The 14,182-nt window shown below is 52.4% G+C and overlaps 1 protein-coding gene across 2 annotated transcripts in view; it reads right to left on the reverse strand.

Moving 5' to 3' along the window:
- The window catches only part of KCND3 (potassium voltage-gated channel subfamily D member 3), a 105,221-nt gene that overhangs the window by 5,744 nt on the left and 85,295 nt on the right, over positions 1–14,182 (reverse strand). For both annotated transcript variants that reach the window (XM_053963860.1, XM_053963859.1), the window contains exons 4-5: positions 6,157–6,258; positions 816–908 (exon numbers count right to left, since the gene is read on the reverse strand). In XM_053963860.1, coding sequence (XP_053819835.1) covers positions 816–908; positions 6,157–6,258 — 195 coding nt within the window. The remainder of the gene's footprint in view (positions 1–815; positions 909–6,156; positions 6,259–14,182) is intronic.

Genomic DNA, 14,182 nt, shown 5'->3' on the forward strand with positions numbered 1-14,182 from the left:
CATGAATATTTCAAGTGTCTCCCTAGAATGAATCATGGTATAGATAATGTGTTCCTTTACTGCAGAACCTTTTATAAAAACCTGGAAGCAAAACATATCAAATAAATATCTGAAATGTTCCCAAAGACTTCTGCATACACAATCAGTCACCAATGCAAAATAAAACTCTCGCTCCCAACACCTTGCAGGATGCAAACAGAAAAGTCATGCTGCACAAACTGGCTTTGAGATAAATCACCTGCCCTTGCAACCAGAAGAGATGTGTGCAACCTTTAAGCCCTCGAACAGAGCTCATCCTCTCTGAGCCATCCCCAGGGCTAAAGGTTATTTTTCCCAGCCCCTGGGCGCTGGTACCGGGCTGTGGCTGGGAGTCCCCAGCAGCATCTTCCTCCCGAGGCAGCAGAGCTGTCCCTTGGCGCTGCTCAGCCCCAGTGAAGGGGGTGTGATGTGTGCCTGAAGGGAAATGCACTTTGGGGCTTTCGGGAGCACTGAAGAAATGAAACTTCTTACTCCGAGATCTCCCTAACCCCTCGCTGAAATTTAGGTGTGTTCAGAGGAACTGGACTGAGAAGCTGCTGCTGGCTCCGTGCAGGGTGGGGGGCTGAGGGCAGCAGACAATCCCATCTTTCTCCCCCTGCACAGGAATGATCGTTATCATGCACAGACAGAAGCGCGTTTAACCCTCTGCAGAGTGTTCTGGGGAGCCCCGGGTGAGTGCCAGCCCTGGAGGGAGTGTGCCAGGGTGCCCTGGAGCCCCCCGTGTGAAATCGGCTCCCCGGGGCGCCCTGGCCGGGCAGGGCTGTGCTGGTACTTACGGTTGTTTTTTCCAGGCAGTGCAGCAGATGGTGGTGTTGGCTTTCGATTAAGGAGGTGCCTTTAGTCATGTGCTGCTCCTCTTCGGTGGATCCCTGAATGGCCACAGAAAGAGGAGGGAACAAAACCCAGACAGGTGTAAAACCAGGAGAACAACCAGAAGCAGCAGCACCAGCAGGAGCTGTCCCAGGGGGAAGGATGATAATTTCAGTGCTGCCAGGCCTTTCTCCTGACTCTCAGGAAGTTTCCTCAGCTTTTTTCCCTCAATGATTTCGCTTGTCCAGCCAGGTGGACTCAGATTTGCTTCAAGGCCTGTGTGTTCCTAGGCATTCCATAGCAAGGGAGGAAATGCAGGAGGGGCTGCTGGCTTACCACATCAGGCTCAGGAGCCAGAAGGCAAAAGGAAAAGGAAAGGAAAAGGAAAGGAAAAGGAAAGGAAAAGGAAAGGAAAAGGAAAGGAAAAGGAAAGGAAAAGGAAAGGAAAAGGAAAGGAAAAGGAAAGGAAAAGGAAAGGAAAAGGAAAGGAAAAGGAATCTGTGCTGCTTTTCCAAAATGCAGTGAGCCTGCTAAGCTTGCTGCGACATTCGAATGCCAGCAGACATCCCCGGCCTGTGCTAGGGGGCAAAGCAAAGCTGTCCTGCTGCCCTGGGCAGGGCTGGCCCTTGGCACTCTGTGCCACTGCCAAGCTCCCGAGTGTCAGCAGGAGGGGCACAGTCAGTGCTCGGGGCTCAAGGATGTTCTCTTGCTGCTGCTCGAGTCCTGCTCTGTGATTTCAGCACACCTGAATCTGTGCTGTGCCTTTGAGGATGAGCTCTCTCACAGGCAGTGACGTGCATTACAGCAGCAATTGGGTGCTGTGAGATGCCTCCAGTGCCTCAGCAGTAAGGGGCGGCCTGCAATGCCTAAATCTGAAAGGAGAAACTGGATGTGCATGGCTTGAGTGGCTGCTCAGGATCTGGCTGCTCAGGAGAGGAAACGGGTGGCAGAACATCCTGCCAAGACATTGCTTGTTGCTCTCGAGGGGATCGAATTCAGCCGTGGTTAAAGCACTGCATTTAAATACACCCCTGTGTCCCACTGCTGCCCTGCAAGTGCCTGCTCTGGATGCCGTTCCCAGGCTGCTGCTGTGATCCTTAAGTGGAGGGATAACTCTGAGCTGACAGGTGCCAAAACACAGCTGAAGTGGTACATTAAGGAAGCTGGCTTCCTGAACACAGAACTAATAGATTCCTGTGGGAATGCATCTTAGGCAGGTTATGGATTTTTTGTTGCTGCTGTTTTGGAAGATGAACATTCCCAGACGTATTTTTAGAAGTGGCCTAAAAAAAAGAAATCAGTTCCATTTTTCTTATTAACAATCCTCCTGATGAGGTAACACATCCAGCAGGTCCTGCTGGCTCCTGCTGAGATGACTGACTCCACTGAAGTCTGGGTTGGAATATTTGCCTTGGAGGTCCTTGGGAGCCCTAAAGCAGAGATGATGCTGCACTAAAACACTGGGAAAAGAGAGAGAAGGAGCACATATTGCAGACGGTATCTTTTTATGAGGATTTGCCTGAGAGGAAATCGAATGGGAAGCCAAGACAGAGCTTCCCCAGCTCCCCAGGAGAGCCAAGGCAGTTCAGTGTTGGCAGCACAGCCCAGCCTCTCCTCTGCCTTCCACCTCAGGGCTGGGCTTGGTCCTGAGGGAAAGGGCTCGGGGACGGCAGCGACCAGGAACGAGCTGGGCTCTCAGGGACTGGCACCTGCACCTTGTCTTCTTTGGGCAGGAGCCAGCTGGGAAGTGGGCACGAGATCTGCAGAACTGCTGGCCAGGGCCAGGGCCAACATCCCAGGCTTCTGGCATTCTGGGAGCAGTGCTGAGGAAAGGGATCCTGCAGACAGAGCTTCTGCATCAGTGGCTCCTGGTTACTGCAGGCAAACCAAATCTGGGTCTTCAGCAGAAGAGTCTGGCTGCAACGAAGAGCTGCTGGGGGAAGGAGAGCTCTGCTCTTTGAGCAGGGATGCCAGTTTGGCAAGGCTTTGATGCCAGTTGCCATTGAGTTTGCTCTTGGAAGACATTCAGGGAGCTGCTGGTTGCTTGGGGGGAGGCTGCAGCTCACCGTGGTGTCAGTTCTGAAATCCAAAATTCTTCCACTTTGCCTTGATTTTAGTGCTCCATCAGTGGGCCCTGGTGAACTGGTTCAGGGGCTGGACTGGCCCCGGCCAGGGCTTATCTGGGGCTTGTGAAAAGGCACCAGAGCTCCCAGCATTCTGTTCCTGGGATATTCACCTCCTGGCACTGCAGCTAAAAGGGAATTTCAGCTGTACAAGGAGATTAGTGCTAAGAGGATATGTAGGCTGCTGCCACGGGAAGGATCTCACCATCCCTTGAGCACTTTTGACATAAAGCCCACTAAAAAAACCTCTAAACGAGAAGAAAACAGTCTGAGTACTTCGTGTCTAGATGGCAAATGCCACAGATGCACACGTTTGTGGAGCACGAGCCTGCGCTCCCGCTGGAAGCTGATCTCCTTCCTGCTGCTGTCCTTGGGTGAATCCTTCGGATGAATCCTCCCCTCTGCCTCCCCCTCCCTGTGCTGGAGGCTCCAGGCTGGGGAGCTGCTCCCCTGGAAGGTGGTGTGGCTGTGCTGGAGCTGCTGGGAGCTGAGCCCTGCAGCCACTCCTGGTTTGCTGCTCTGGCTGCAGAGCCCAGGCAGGGACGGCGCGGGGCTGGCCCTGCTCGGGGACCCCTCGGTGCCACCTCTGCTGTGCACAGGGACCCTGGGGCAGGGACAGGGCTGGAATTGCAGCCTGGCCACGGGCAGCCCCTTGCTGCTCACACAGATCCTGGGCAAGGTGTCAAACGGGCCCTGCACCGAGCAGGGCAGCAGCTTGACACTAATTTGACTGACAAATATGCACAGTATGGAGAGAATGTTTTGGTGCCTGTTACAGCAGCTACGCAAGCCGTGCTCCTCTCCGTTTTTACAGCTTAAAAAATTTGGCTGTCTAGACTTGCTGTCATTCACATTTTGTACTCTTCAGAAGAGTTTGTTGCTCTGCCATAAAATGAAGGACATAAAATCGTGCCTCGTGGAGTTAAGCTGGTCATGTACACCTGCAGGGAAGGATGCTCTGCAGTTCTGTAATTAATTAGTGTCTCTGCCTGGGGAGGGAGAGACACGTTGGGCCTTGACTCTGGCCCAAACCCATCTGGGATTCCATGATTTAGAGCTATAAGCCCACCAGGAAGGAAGTTACAGCCAGAAAACCGTGTGAAAACCTGCTGCAGGATCTAAATATAGATCTAAATTTAGTTATTAATGGGTGAAAAAATCTTCTAGAACCTCTTTAGAGATGTTTCTGTTTTCCTTCCTGTGTCTACAGTAGCTTTTTTTAGCCAAAATGATCCTTTTCCCACTTATTTTTGGGCAAGTGCCAGAAAATGAACCCATTCAGCCAAATATTTCTCTCAGCCTCGTGCGTCTTGGACTTAGGCACTGGTGTGCCAGCTGCTCCTCCCTGAGTGCTCTTGGCAGGGAGTTTTGGTTGACAAGAGGAGTGAGGAGATCCTTGTTGGGATGACAGGCTGGAAGATCAAGTGCAAACTGAGTGATCCTGCCAAGCTCTCCTGGCAATTTTAAAGATCAGAAACCTGAAGTTTAAAAGGAAATTTTAAATTTTTAGTCAAATCTTTGCATGTTTCTGGGTAATAGATGGCAGAACCCCAGCAGAGCTGCCTTCCCAGTCCTGAGCCTTTCCTGTGTGGGGATGAAGCTCTGGGATAGGTGTGACCAGTCCTGGCCTTTACTTGACACAGAAGCTGCTCCTGAGCTGCTCAGCAGTGCCAGATGGTCCGAGGCCAGATTTCCTGAGCGTGGCTGCCATGTGCAGGCAGGAGACAACGCTGGAGGTGGTCTCAGAAGGATCCAGCTTGCTTTGGGAGGGAGAACAGAGCCTCCCCGGGCCCCCCACCTGCCACACCTGTGCTTGGTGAGAAGTGCTTGAGTGGAGAGCCCCGAGAGCAGCGCAGCTGGAGAGGGCCAGGTTTGTGTCCCAGCCACGTGCCAGAGCCGGGTGCTGCCCCGGGCCGAGCCCGCCCGGCTGGGCTCAGTCCTGGCAGCAGCTTCCACAGGGGCTGCGAGGGTTTCAGCTGTGACCTCACACAAGCGTGGGGCTGCAAAAGCCCCCCCAGCTCCCTCAGCTGCTCCTCAGAGAGCTCCTTCTGCTCTCGTGCCAGCTCTCTTGCTCCTCCCTGGGCACAAAAGCAGGGATGTGTCCCAGGGAGAGTGAAACTGAGGATTAGATCCCAAGTGAGGCTGCACAAATGAGTTCTTAGGTGGCTCTGGGGCTCAATCATTCTTCATCTCTTTCTCTTTGCTCCCCACGTGCATGAAAGGCTGATTTATTTGAAATGAAATCCATGAAATGTGCTAATACCTGCTCTGGTGTTGATCAGGCTTAATGTAATAACCTCCTCTCGTGTCTGCTGGTTCTGCTGAGCAATCTGAGCACTTAAAACTTTCCTCCTCCTGAGCAGCCAGAGGCCTCTGGAGGCCTTTAAAAATAAACCCAGCACCAGGCAGCCTGAACAGGAGCCAGGGAATATTTCCCTGTCCGGCTGGAGATGATCAGGTAGTGCACATTAGACTCTAAAACAGAAATGGGAGGCAGTGGGTGTTTGTAGCATGGGCTGTGTAAATCAGCCCAGCCCAGCAGCTCCGGCACAGCCAGGGTCACAGGGAGCTGTGAGCCTGCTCTGGCTGCAGAGCCAGCTCCTGTGCAGCTCCCGTGCAGCTCCCGTGCAGCTCCTGTGCAGCTCCCGTGCAGCTCAGGGAGTGGCTCAGGGAAACCTTCCCTGCCCTGCAGTGCAGCAGCTGGATTCCAGCTGTGCCTGCACACCCGCGTGGGACCCCACGTGTGACCCCGCGTGCCAGGCTGGGGACGAGGGGGAGCTGGGAGCCAGGGAGGGGCTGGGGCAGGAACAGGGGCAGGAACAGGGACAGGAACAGGAGCAGGGGCAGGGGCAGGGGCAGGGGCAGGAACAGGAGCAGGGGCAGGGGCAGGGGCAGGAACAGGGACAGGGGCAGGGGCAGGGGCAGGAACAGGGACAGGGACAGGGGCAGGGGCAGGGGCAGGGACAGGGACAGGGACAGGAGCAGGGGCAGGGGCAGGGGCAGGGGCAGGGACAGGGACAGGGGCAGGGGCAGGGGCAGGGGCAGGAACAGGGACAGGAGCAGGGGCAGGGGCAGGAACAGGGACAGGGGCAGGGGCAGGGGCAGGGACAGGAACAGGGACAGGGACAGGAACAGGGACAGGGGCAGGAGCACAGGCAGGGGCAGCAGTGTGCTGGGCACTCACCGGGAGCTCCAGGGCCTCGTTGAGCAGCCCGTTGCGCTTGCTGTGCAGGTAGGCGTTGGAGCTGCCCGTCTTGGCCACGCGGATCCGCGCCAGGCGCGCCTTCTGCGGGAGAGACAGAGGGGTCAGAGAGAGACAGAGGGGCCAGAGAGAGACAGGGGGGCCAGAGAGAGACAGAGGGGTCAGAGAGAGACAGAGGGGTCAGAGAGAGACAGAGGGGTCAGAGAGAGACAGAGGGGTCAGGAACAGTGGGGTCAGGGATGGGGACAGTGGGGTTTAAGGATGAGGAACAATGTGGTTAGGAAGGCAATGGGCTTAGGAAAGCAATGGGGTTAGGGCTGGGAAACAGTGGGGTTAAGGATGGGAAACAATGGGGTTAAGGATGGGAACCAGTGGGGTTAGGGCTGGGAAACAGTGGGTTAAGGATGGGAAACAGTGGGGTTAAGGATGGGAAACAATGGGGTTAAGGATGGGAAACAATGGGGTTAAGGATGGGAAACAGTGGGGTTAAGGATGGGAACCAGTGGGGTTAGGGCTGGGAACCAGAACGGGGTGCTGCAGGCCCCTTTGTGCTTCCCGAAGGTCACTTTGGGGTGAGATGCAGAGCACTGGAGACTCGTCCTGGCCGTGCTCGGGTCGCAGGGCCGTGGGTGCTCTGCACGTGAGGTGCCCCCATTTCTCACCTCGCCCCCACGCCCTGGCCCTTGCAGCCCCTCTTTGTCTCTCAGCTGTGTCCTTGTCCCCTGCTCTGCTCGAGCTGCAGCAGCACAGGGACAGAGGGCCCTCGGAGAGCGCGGGCCTGTGGCCCTGCAGTGGCACTGCCACTTCATTAACTGGCATCTGATAAAATAACTCTCTCCAAAATATACACACCTCCAGGGGGACAACTTAGGTGATAAGAAGCAGTCCAGAATAATGCCAAGAAGAAAAACTAACACCCTGCCTCTTCCTTTTTGATCATTTTTGATAATTCCTTTTAGCATTTTAGTTTTTCATTTCAATTGCTGCCTGCTTCTCTGTCGAGTGATTTGCCTTTTTCTACTGTTAATTTATGACTCAAACGCCATTAGAAGTAAATACATTAAATAGCTGCAGCTATTAAAAAATAATTACATTGTGCTGTAGTTTAAAATGCTGCATAATCCCTTAAATAACATGGAGCTCGTGATTTTCCCTTCTAATTAGAGGTGCTAATGGGTAAGGGCTGTAGGAAGAGGAAAGGCAGGAGGCAAATATCTGCAGTGGGTCCAGAGAGTGGAGCCCTTGCAGGAGCTCGATCCCCGTCCAGGTGCGAGCCACTCTGGCCCTCAGTACTGGAAACATTTGAAATCTTTGTTTAACCTCAAGACCTTGTGCCCATGCAGACAATTTCTCAGGCAAAGACACGCACAGGGCAAAGTCTGCAGCTTTAATTGGGTGACACAGACTATGACCAGCCTGGAAAATAGGTCTTTTTTTGACCCCCCCCAAAATGGGGACATCTGAAATTGGCTTCATTTTCTATACCTCACCTAGATTTCCTTGTCCCATTTTAAGGTTGAGCCTCCTGGTCAGGGTGAGAGTGAGATCCCTGTGCTGGGCCAAGGCCCTGGGACAGGGCAGGGCACGGGCTGAGAACACAACAAGAACTGAAATTGGATCTGCACTTTTTCTGAACATTTTCCCAGGCTGCTGTGTTGCTCCAGGCCCTGGAAAGGACTGGCCTTAGGAACAAAATCCATGGGGACTGCTGCTATGGAATGGGGCCGGGATAAGGGACCAAGCAATATTTCATTTTCCAGGTACATGGCATTGTCCCTCTGTTCCTGAAAATTCCATTTCCATTAAATGCTTTCTTCTAAACACAAGTATGTGCCTTTGTGTGCCTGTTCCTCACTTTTCACAGTGATCTCTCTCCTCTAACAGTGGATTTTGGAGGCAGTGGTGGTTTCTCCAGGGAGGCTCTGATGGTCACACAGAAGGTTCCCATTTCTCTCTGTGCTTGATAAAATATCAGCTCCTTTGCTGGAGGAATTGCCAGTGCCCAACTGACCTCACCTGTAGCAGGGAAGGTTCATCCTCATCTCCAGTCCAGTCAGTTGTTAAAGTGGATTCAGTCTCAGGCTGTTGTAATGAACATTATTCCCTTTGCCTCCAGGCTAGCAGGGGATCAAATATTAATAGCTGTACTCCATGTGGAGTGGAGATGGGTCTGAGGTCTGTTCCCTTTTCCTTTTGAAACAGGGCCACTTGCTATCTAAATAATTAAACCACACAGCTTTTGTAGTTTAGAACAGACGTTGTTATTTTAAAAAATGTCAGTGGGGCAGGACAGAAGTTAATCCTGCTCTCTTCCACAAAGGATTGGCTGGGATCGTCACAGCGCCCAGCTCCGGGTCCCCATCGTGATTAAATTTGGTAGATATCTTGATTAACTCAGCTAGAGAAGTTAATTAAAATTGGTGCCTAAAATTGGTTTGGCCCTCCAGACAGTTTCCTCCATTGGACTAGAAACCACTTGAAAACAACAGCTCAGGTTTTTCTGTGAGTGTCTGTGTGCGAATGTGAGTTCTCTGAAAGAGGCTCTGTCAGGTGGCACAAGCTCTGCCTGGTCTTTGGGTACCTGTCCTGTGTCTCTGTGGGCTCTGGCACTTTGATCAAGCCTGACAGTAAAGAAGGGTTTAAGATCTTCCAAATTCTGGCAGTTTTTACCACGTGTGGGCACGTTTTTGCCATCCCTGTCCTGCAGAGCTCAGCGCTTCTGGCCTGGGCACTGAGGATGGGCAGGTGGGGGCCTGTGGTTCTCTGGCCTCGTGCTGCAAACATCATTCTGGGGGGATGGTTGTCTTCTGCATCTTCTCCCCCAAATGTGACAGACTAAAGGTCACCAGGGCTGGGCCTGAGATCACTGCTACTGAAATAACCCCTGCACAGGAGGCTAAAAAAGGAAAAGCAAACGGCACACTGTGTCTGCATGGAGATGGGGAGAGGAGTTGCTAGGAAACCACAGGATCTCAAAATGCATATGACCTAATCTGGAAGATAATTTATATGATGAAAATAATAATACTAATGACAGCCACTTACAGGTTAGAATGATTAATTTGGTTATCTTGGAGCCCACGTGTTTCTCAGAGCAGGATGGAAGGCAGGGCTCAGTAACTTCTGGGCTTTGCTGGTTTTTAAGAAACTGGAGGCTCAGAATAAGCAGGAGGGCAGTGAAGACCTGCCCAGGTGGGGAGGGTGCAGCATCCTGGGTGTCTGCACTTCCCAAAGGGACTGGCAGAGGAGAGAGAAGAGCCTGAGTTCATCCTGCTGCTTTTTGGAGAAGTGCAGGGAGCAGGAGCTGCTGGCTGGGAGAAATGCTTACCAGATGGCAGGCTCAGGAAACAGCTAATTATTATTTATTAATGATTTTCATCCAGCTCTTATGGAGATAACGCTCACTCTTGATTTATGTGGGATAAAAAACTATTAAGCTGGAACCTATGACAGCATTCCATATTTGCCAGACAGCTTCAGCTTTCCAGATCTTCTGTTCTTGAGCGAGCAGGGAGTGCAGTACGTGCACGTCAGGAGCTCTGCAGGCCCTGCAGCCCCTTCTCCCTCTGGGCACGGGAGCTGTTTTAGCATTTTCCCCCTCAGGATGAGGCTGGAGAGGACCTCTGGCATCCAGTCATAGATCAGCTGGTCCAACTGTGCAGTGCCACCTCCACCCTGTGTCCAGGTGGTTTTGGGGAGCTCCAAACCCTGCACACCTGAGGGTATTCACACATGAGTCAGCCCCCTCTGAGCTGTCCCTTCATCCCTCCTCAGCCTTTCCTCAGGTGAGAGGTGCTCTGGCCACCTCCCATCTCCCTTCACTGCTAAAGCCACGCCACGAGGTTTCCTGGTGTGCATATTTCCTTATGCAGCTACTCAAGGCAATTAACCATGTTTTACCTGCTAATTCCTCAATAATGAATAGTTTGAATGCTACTGGTGATTGCTGCAGTAGGTGAGCACCACTGGGCCTTTAAGGCTGAAATGAAGCTGCTCTCCAAAGTCATCAGCGGAGTGGTTTGGATCTGGTTTTTATTCTCAGGGTGAAATATCACAGCCATTCAGCAAGTGCTTGATTTTCCTGCTTTTCTCTGCATCTGTTGCTTGTCTGGGGTTTGGACTTTAAATCCTACATGGAAAGGATGTGGTTGATTTTTGAAGATGGAAACGGTGACAAGCAGATTGTAGAGTTAAACAGAGCCCAGCACTGCTACAGGATCTAAGGGGGACCTTTTCTTCTCCTTTTCACCTCTTATTTTCTCTAAGAAACAAAGTATGCACATTTGGATTTTTACTTCCTCTCAAACCTTTACACTAAATGGCTTTTGAGCCAAGTTCAAATATTCTGTCACTTTTGCTTTGGGGGAGATGTTATAGAGCTGCATATGGAAATTAGGTGGTGTAGAACTCATTATATTCCTATATAATTTGATAGAACCACTTGCAGTCAGACCTTGATCTTATTTTGGGCCTCTTCATTACTTTCCAGAGATGAAAGATTCCCCTCTCCTCCTCTGTGCCTCTCCTTTTAATGCCACCTTACCTTTGGCACCATTAAAGCAACAGAACATCATTTCCAATGAACTTTATCGTTTAATCTTTTCCAACACTGAGGAACATCATGTTCAGGCTATTTATAGAACAATGCACGGAATATGGAGTTTAATGGGTCTGGGCCTCTACCAGCCACAGATATCCTGGCTGATGAGACAGGGAGCTTTCAAAGGGTCACGCTATGCAAAACTGGCAGCCCTGGAGCACTGGGCCCCTCCTGCTGTAAACTTCCTCTTGTTCATTCTCATCTTGAGCTTAACAAGCTTGGCTCAGACTTTAGTGAAGCTCTCACTCCTATGGGATATTTGCTTCAGAAATTCTTTCTTCTGTTTAGAAAGTTCCTCCTGGGTTCCAGCCTGTGTTGTCTGTGTATTCATGCACCCAGCCAGGCTCAGAGCCAGACCTTGCTCTGTGTAAGGACTGACTTGAAGGACCCTTTCCCTTGACTGAATTGTGTTTTACACAGTTGCTGCCACTCAAAGCTTCCTCTCTGCTGAGGCTCCCACAGCACCAGCCCAGCTGAGTGACAAAACCACCTCTGTTCCTTTCTCTCTCCCTTCTTGAAATAATACCAAAAGAAATTCCTGTGTGCACTTTTTTATAGTATGAATGCTGGAACAGGTTTTTAGAGCTCGGGTCAGAATTGCTCCAAGGGTCTCGTTAAAGAGGTGCCCAGTTGTAGTGGGAATAGTCTGGAATAACTGGGATTGTTATGGGGTGCAAATCAGGGTGTCAGAACTTGTCTAGAAATTTATTACTTAAAAAAATCACAAGAAAAGTCCCTCATGTTTTTTGCATCATTAATAGGGATGCTGCTGTTCTGCATTAGTCCAAAATAAGGCTCAGTGTTTCACTGGAAGCCAAGCATGATGAGCAGCTGTCTGCCTGTGATTTATCTGTCTGTCCTTCCTTATCTGTGTTTTCAGAGCTCACTTTTATAACATCTTTCACACAGCTCACACCCCTAATGAATAGCTATGAAGTATTCAGGGGGAGGAACTGACAGTTTGCTCTGGTGCCACATGCCAGGCCCTGGCCCTGATGGATGAGCACTAATTAATGGTGTGGAGCAGTGGCAGCTGCAGGCAGGGAGGGAATGGCTCAGGTGGTGCTGCCCAGCACCTGGCTCAGGGAGTGCCACCTGTGGCACAGGTCCCTGCTGGCAGCAGCCAGGGGCTGTCCCCAGCTCCATCCCCTTCTCCATGTGCGAGATCTCGGCCCTGGCTGAGCCAAGTGCTCCTTGCTGGGAGCCACAGCTGCCCAGAGCTCCTGACACGACACCAAAGCCGTGCCAGTGCCGCCTTTCCCGCTGGAAGTGCCCCTGCCTGCTCCCGAGCTGTGTGATACACATCTCTTGCACTGGGGAAAAATCCATCCCAAATCCCTCCTGTGCTGCTGCTTGAGTGCAGACTCCAGAACTCGTGTCCCTGCTCACATCCCTGTGCTGGCAGCCACAACACCTGGCTGCAAGCTGGGCTGCCAGGTGTGGGGGGACTGTCCTGCCTGGGGCTGTCCTGGGCTGGACAATCCCGTTTGAATTCTCTCCTGGGCTGGACAATCCCGTTTGAATTCTCTCCTGGGGCTGGACAATCCCGTTTGAATTCTCTCCTGGGCTGGACAATCATGTTTGAATTCTCTCCTGGGCTGGACAATCCCGTTTGAATTCTCTCCTGGGGCTGGACAATTCTGCCTGGGGCTGGACAATCCCGTTTGAATTCTCTCCTGGGCTGGACAATCCCGTTTGAATTCTCTCCTGGGCTGGACAATCTCGTTTGAATTCTCTCCTGGGCTGGACAATCCCGTTTGAATCCTCTCCTGGGCTGGACAATCCCGTTTGAATTCTCTCCTGGGCTGGACAATCCCGTTTGAATTCTCTCCTGGGCTGGACAATCCCGTTTGAATTCTTTCCTGGGCTGGACAATCTCGTTTGAATTCTCTCCTGGGCTGGACAATCCCGTTTGAATTCTTTCCTGGGCTGGACAATCCCGTTTGAATCCTCTCCTGGGCTGGACAATCCCGTTTGAATTCTTTCCTGGGCTGGACAATCCCGTTTGAATTCTTTCCTGGGCTGGACAATCCCGTTTGAATTCTCTCCTGGGCTGGACAATCATGTTTGAATTCTCTCCTGGGCTGGACAATCCCGTTTGAATTCTCTCCTGGGCACCCTGCCCGGCGCTGTCCTGGGGCTGGAGCTCTCCGCTCTCCCCAAGCCTGTTGTTGCCGCCTGTCCCGGCCCCTTTGTGCATCCCGGCATCGCCGCTGCTGGGACGGCTCCTGACTGTCCCTCGTCCCCTGCGGAGGTGCCGGAGCCAGGGGCAGGGCCGGACGTGCTCTGTGGAAGGGCAGAGGTGCTGTGCCATCGGCCTGCGGTGACAGGGACAGGCGGGCAGGCTCCTGCCGCTGCGGTCCCTGCCCGGCTCAGAGCAGCGGCCGCAGCTCACGGCCGCTCTCTGGGCGTTTTCCTGCCCCGGGGGTGGATCCGTGGCCCTGAATTCGGACATCCCCGCGGGGTGGGACCGGCAGGGGCTCAGCCCACGCCAGGCGGGTATTTGGGCAGGGTGGGAAAGCATTCCCTGCAGGATCCAGGTAACAGCAAAGAATCCCATCACCAGAGGCCAAGCCCAGGGCAGGACAGGGCTTCCCTGCCCGGAATGCTTTGGTCCAGCTCTCCTCGAGAGGCGCTTCCAGCCTGCATTTATCTCGACATCTGGGATGGAGCGGGCCCCGTGAGCCGTGCCAGATCCTCCCAGCTGTGCCACAGAGCGGGGCCATCTGGCCAGAGGCTGCCACAGCCCCGGGCACGCAGCGGCCAGGACAGGGGCTGAGGTGGCCCAGCAGGGCCCCGGGGGGGTCACTCGGTGCCTAAACATTCCAGGCTGTGTTCTGGCTACCGCTGAGACACGATGTGAAACTGGAAATGAATGCGGAGCAGCTTCTGGATACGTGTGCAAGGCATTCCAGCTGGGCATCGGGCCACTGCTGACAGCAGCCTTTAATATTTGGATGTATGGGCTTTGCTTTGGAGCTGAACCCATAAACTGGAGCTCACTGATTTCAGCCCTTCCTTCCAGAGGAGACAGCTCCTTGTCTTATACAATCTGGGACTCAGGGAATTTGGAATAGCTGAACTGATGGAAAATGTTATTTTGCTTTCCTCAATGATATGAAAGAAAAGAGGCAGGATTCCTGGTTGGCTAATTTGTTTGTTTGGGTTTTTTTCCCCTGAACTCTATTAAGGGATGTGCCAAACAGAGAAAGAGGTACCTAGCCCAGCAAAAATGAAATATCTTTAAAAAAAATAATAAAGAAGCTTTTTTCCCCCTGTCAAAGACTGTTAGATATCAACAACAACAAAAACATATTCCACACAGATTCATTCTGGTTGAAAAAAAACATGTTCTTTAAATGTCAGCCAGCTCCAGTTTTAACCTTATTGTTTCTCTCTCCCCCTAAG

Source organism: Vidua chalybeata, chromosome 24 (assembly GCF_026979565.1).
Source record: "Vidua chalybeata isolate OUT-0048 chromosome 24, bVidCha1 merged haplotype, whole genome shotgun sequence".
NCBI lineage: Eukaryota > Metazoa > Chordata > Aves > Passeriformes > Viduidae > Vidua > Vidua chalybeata.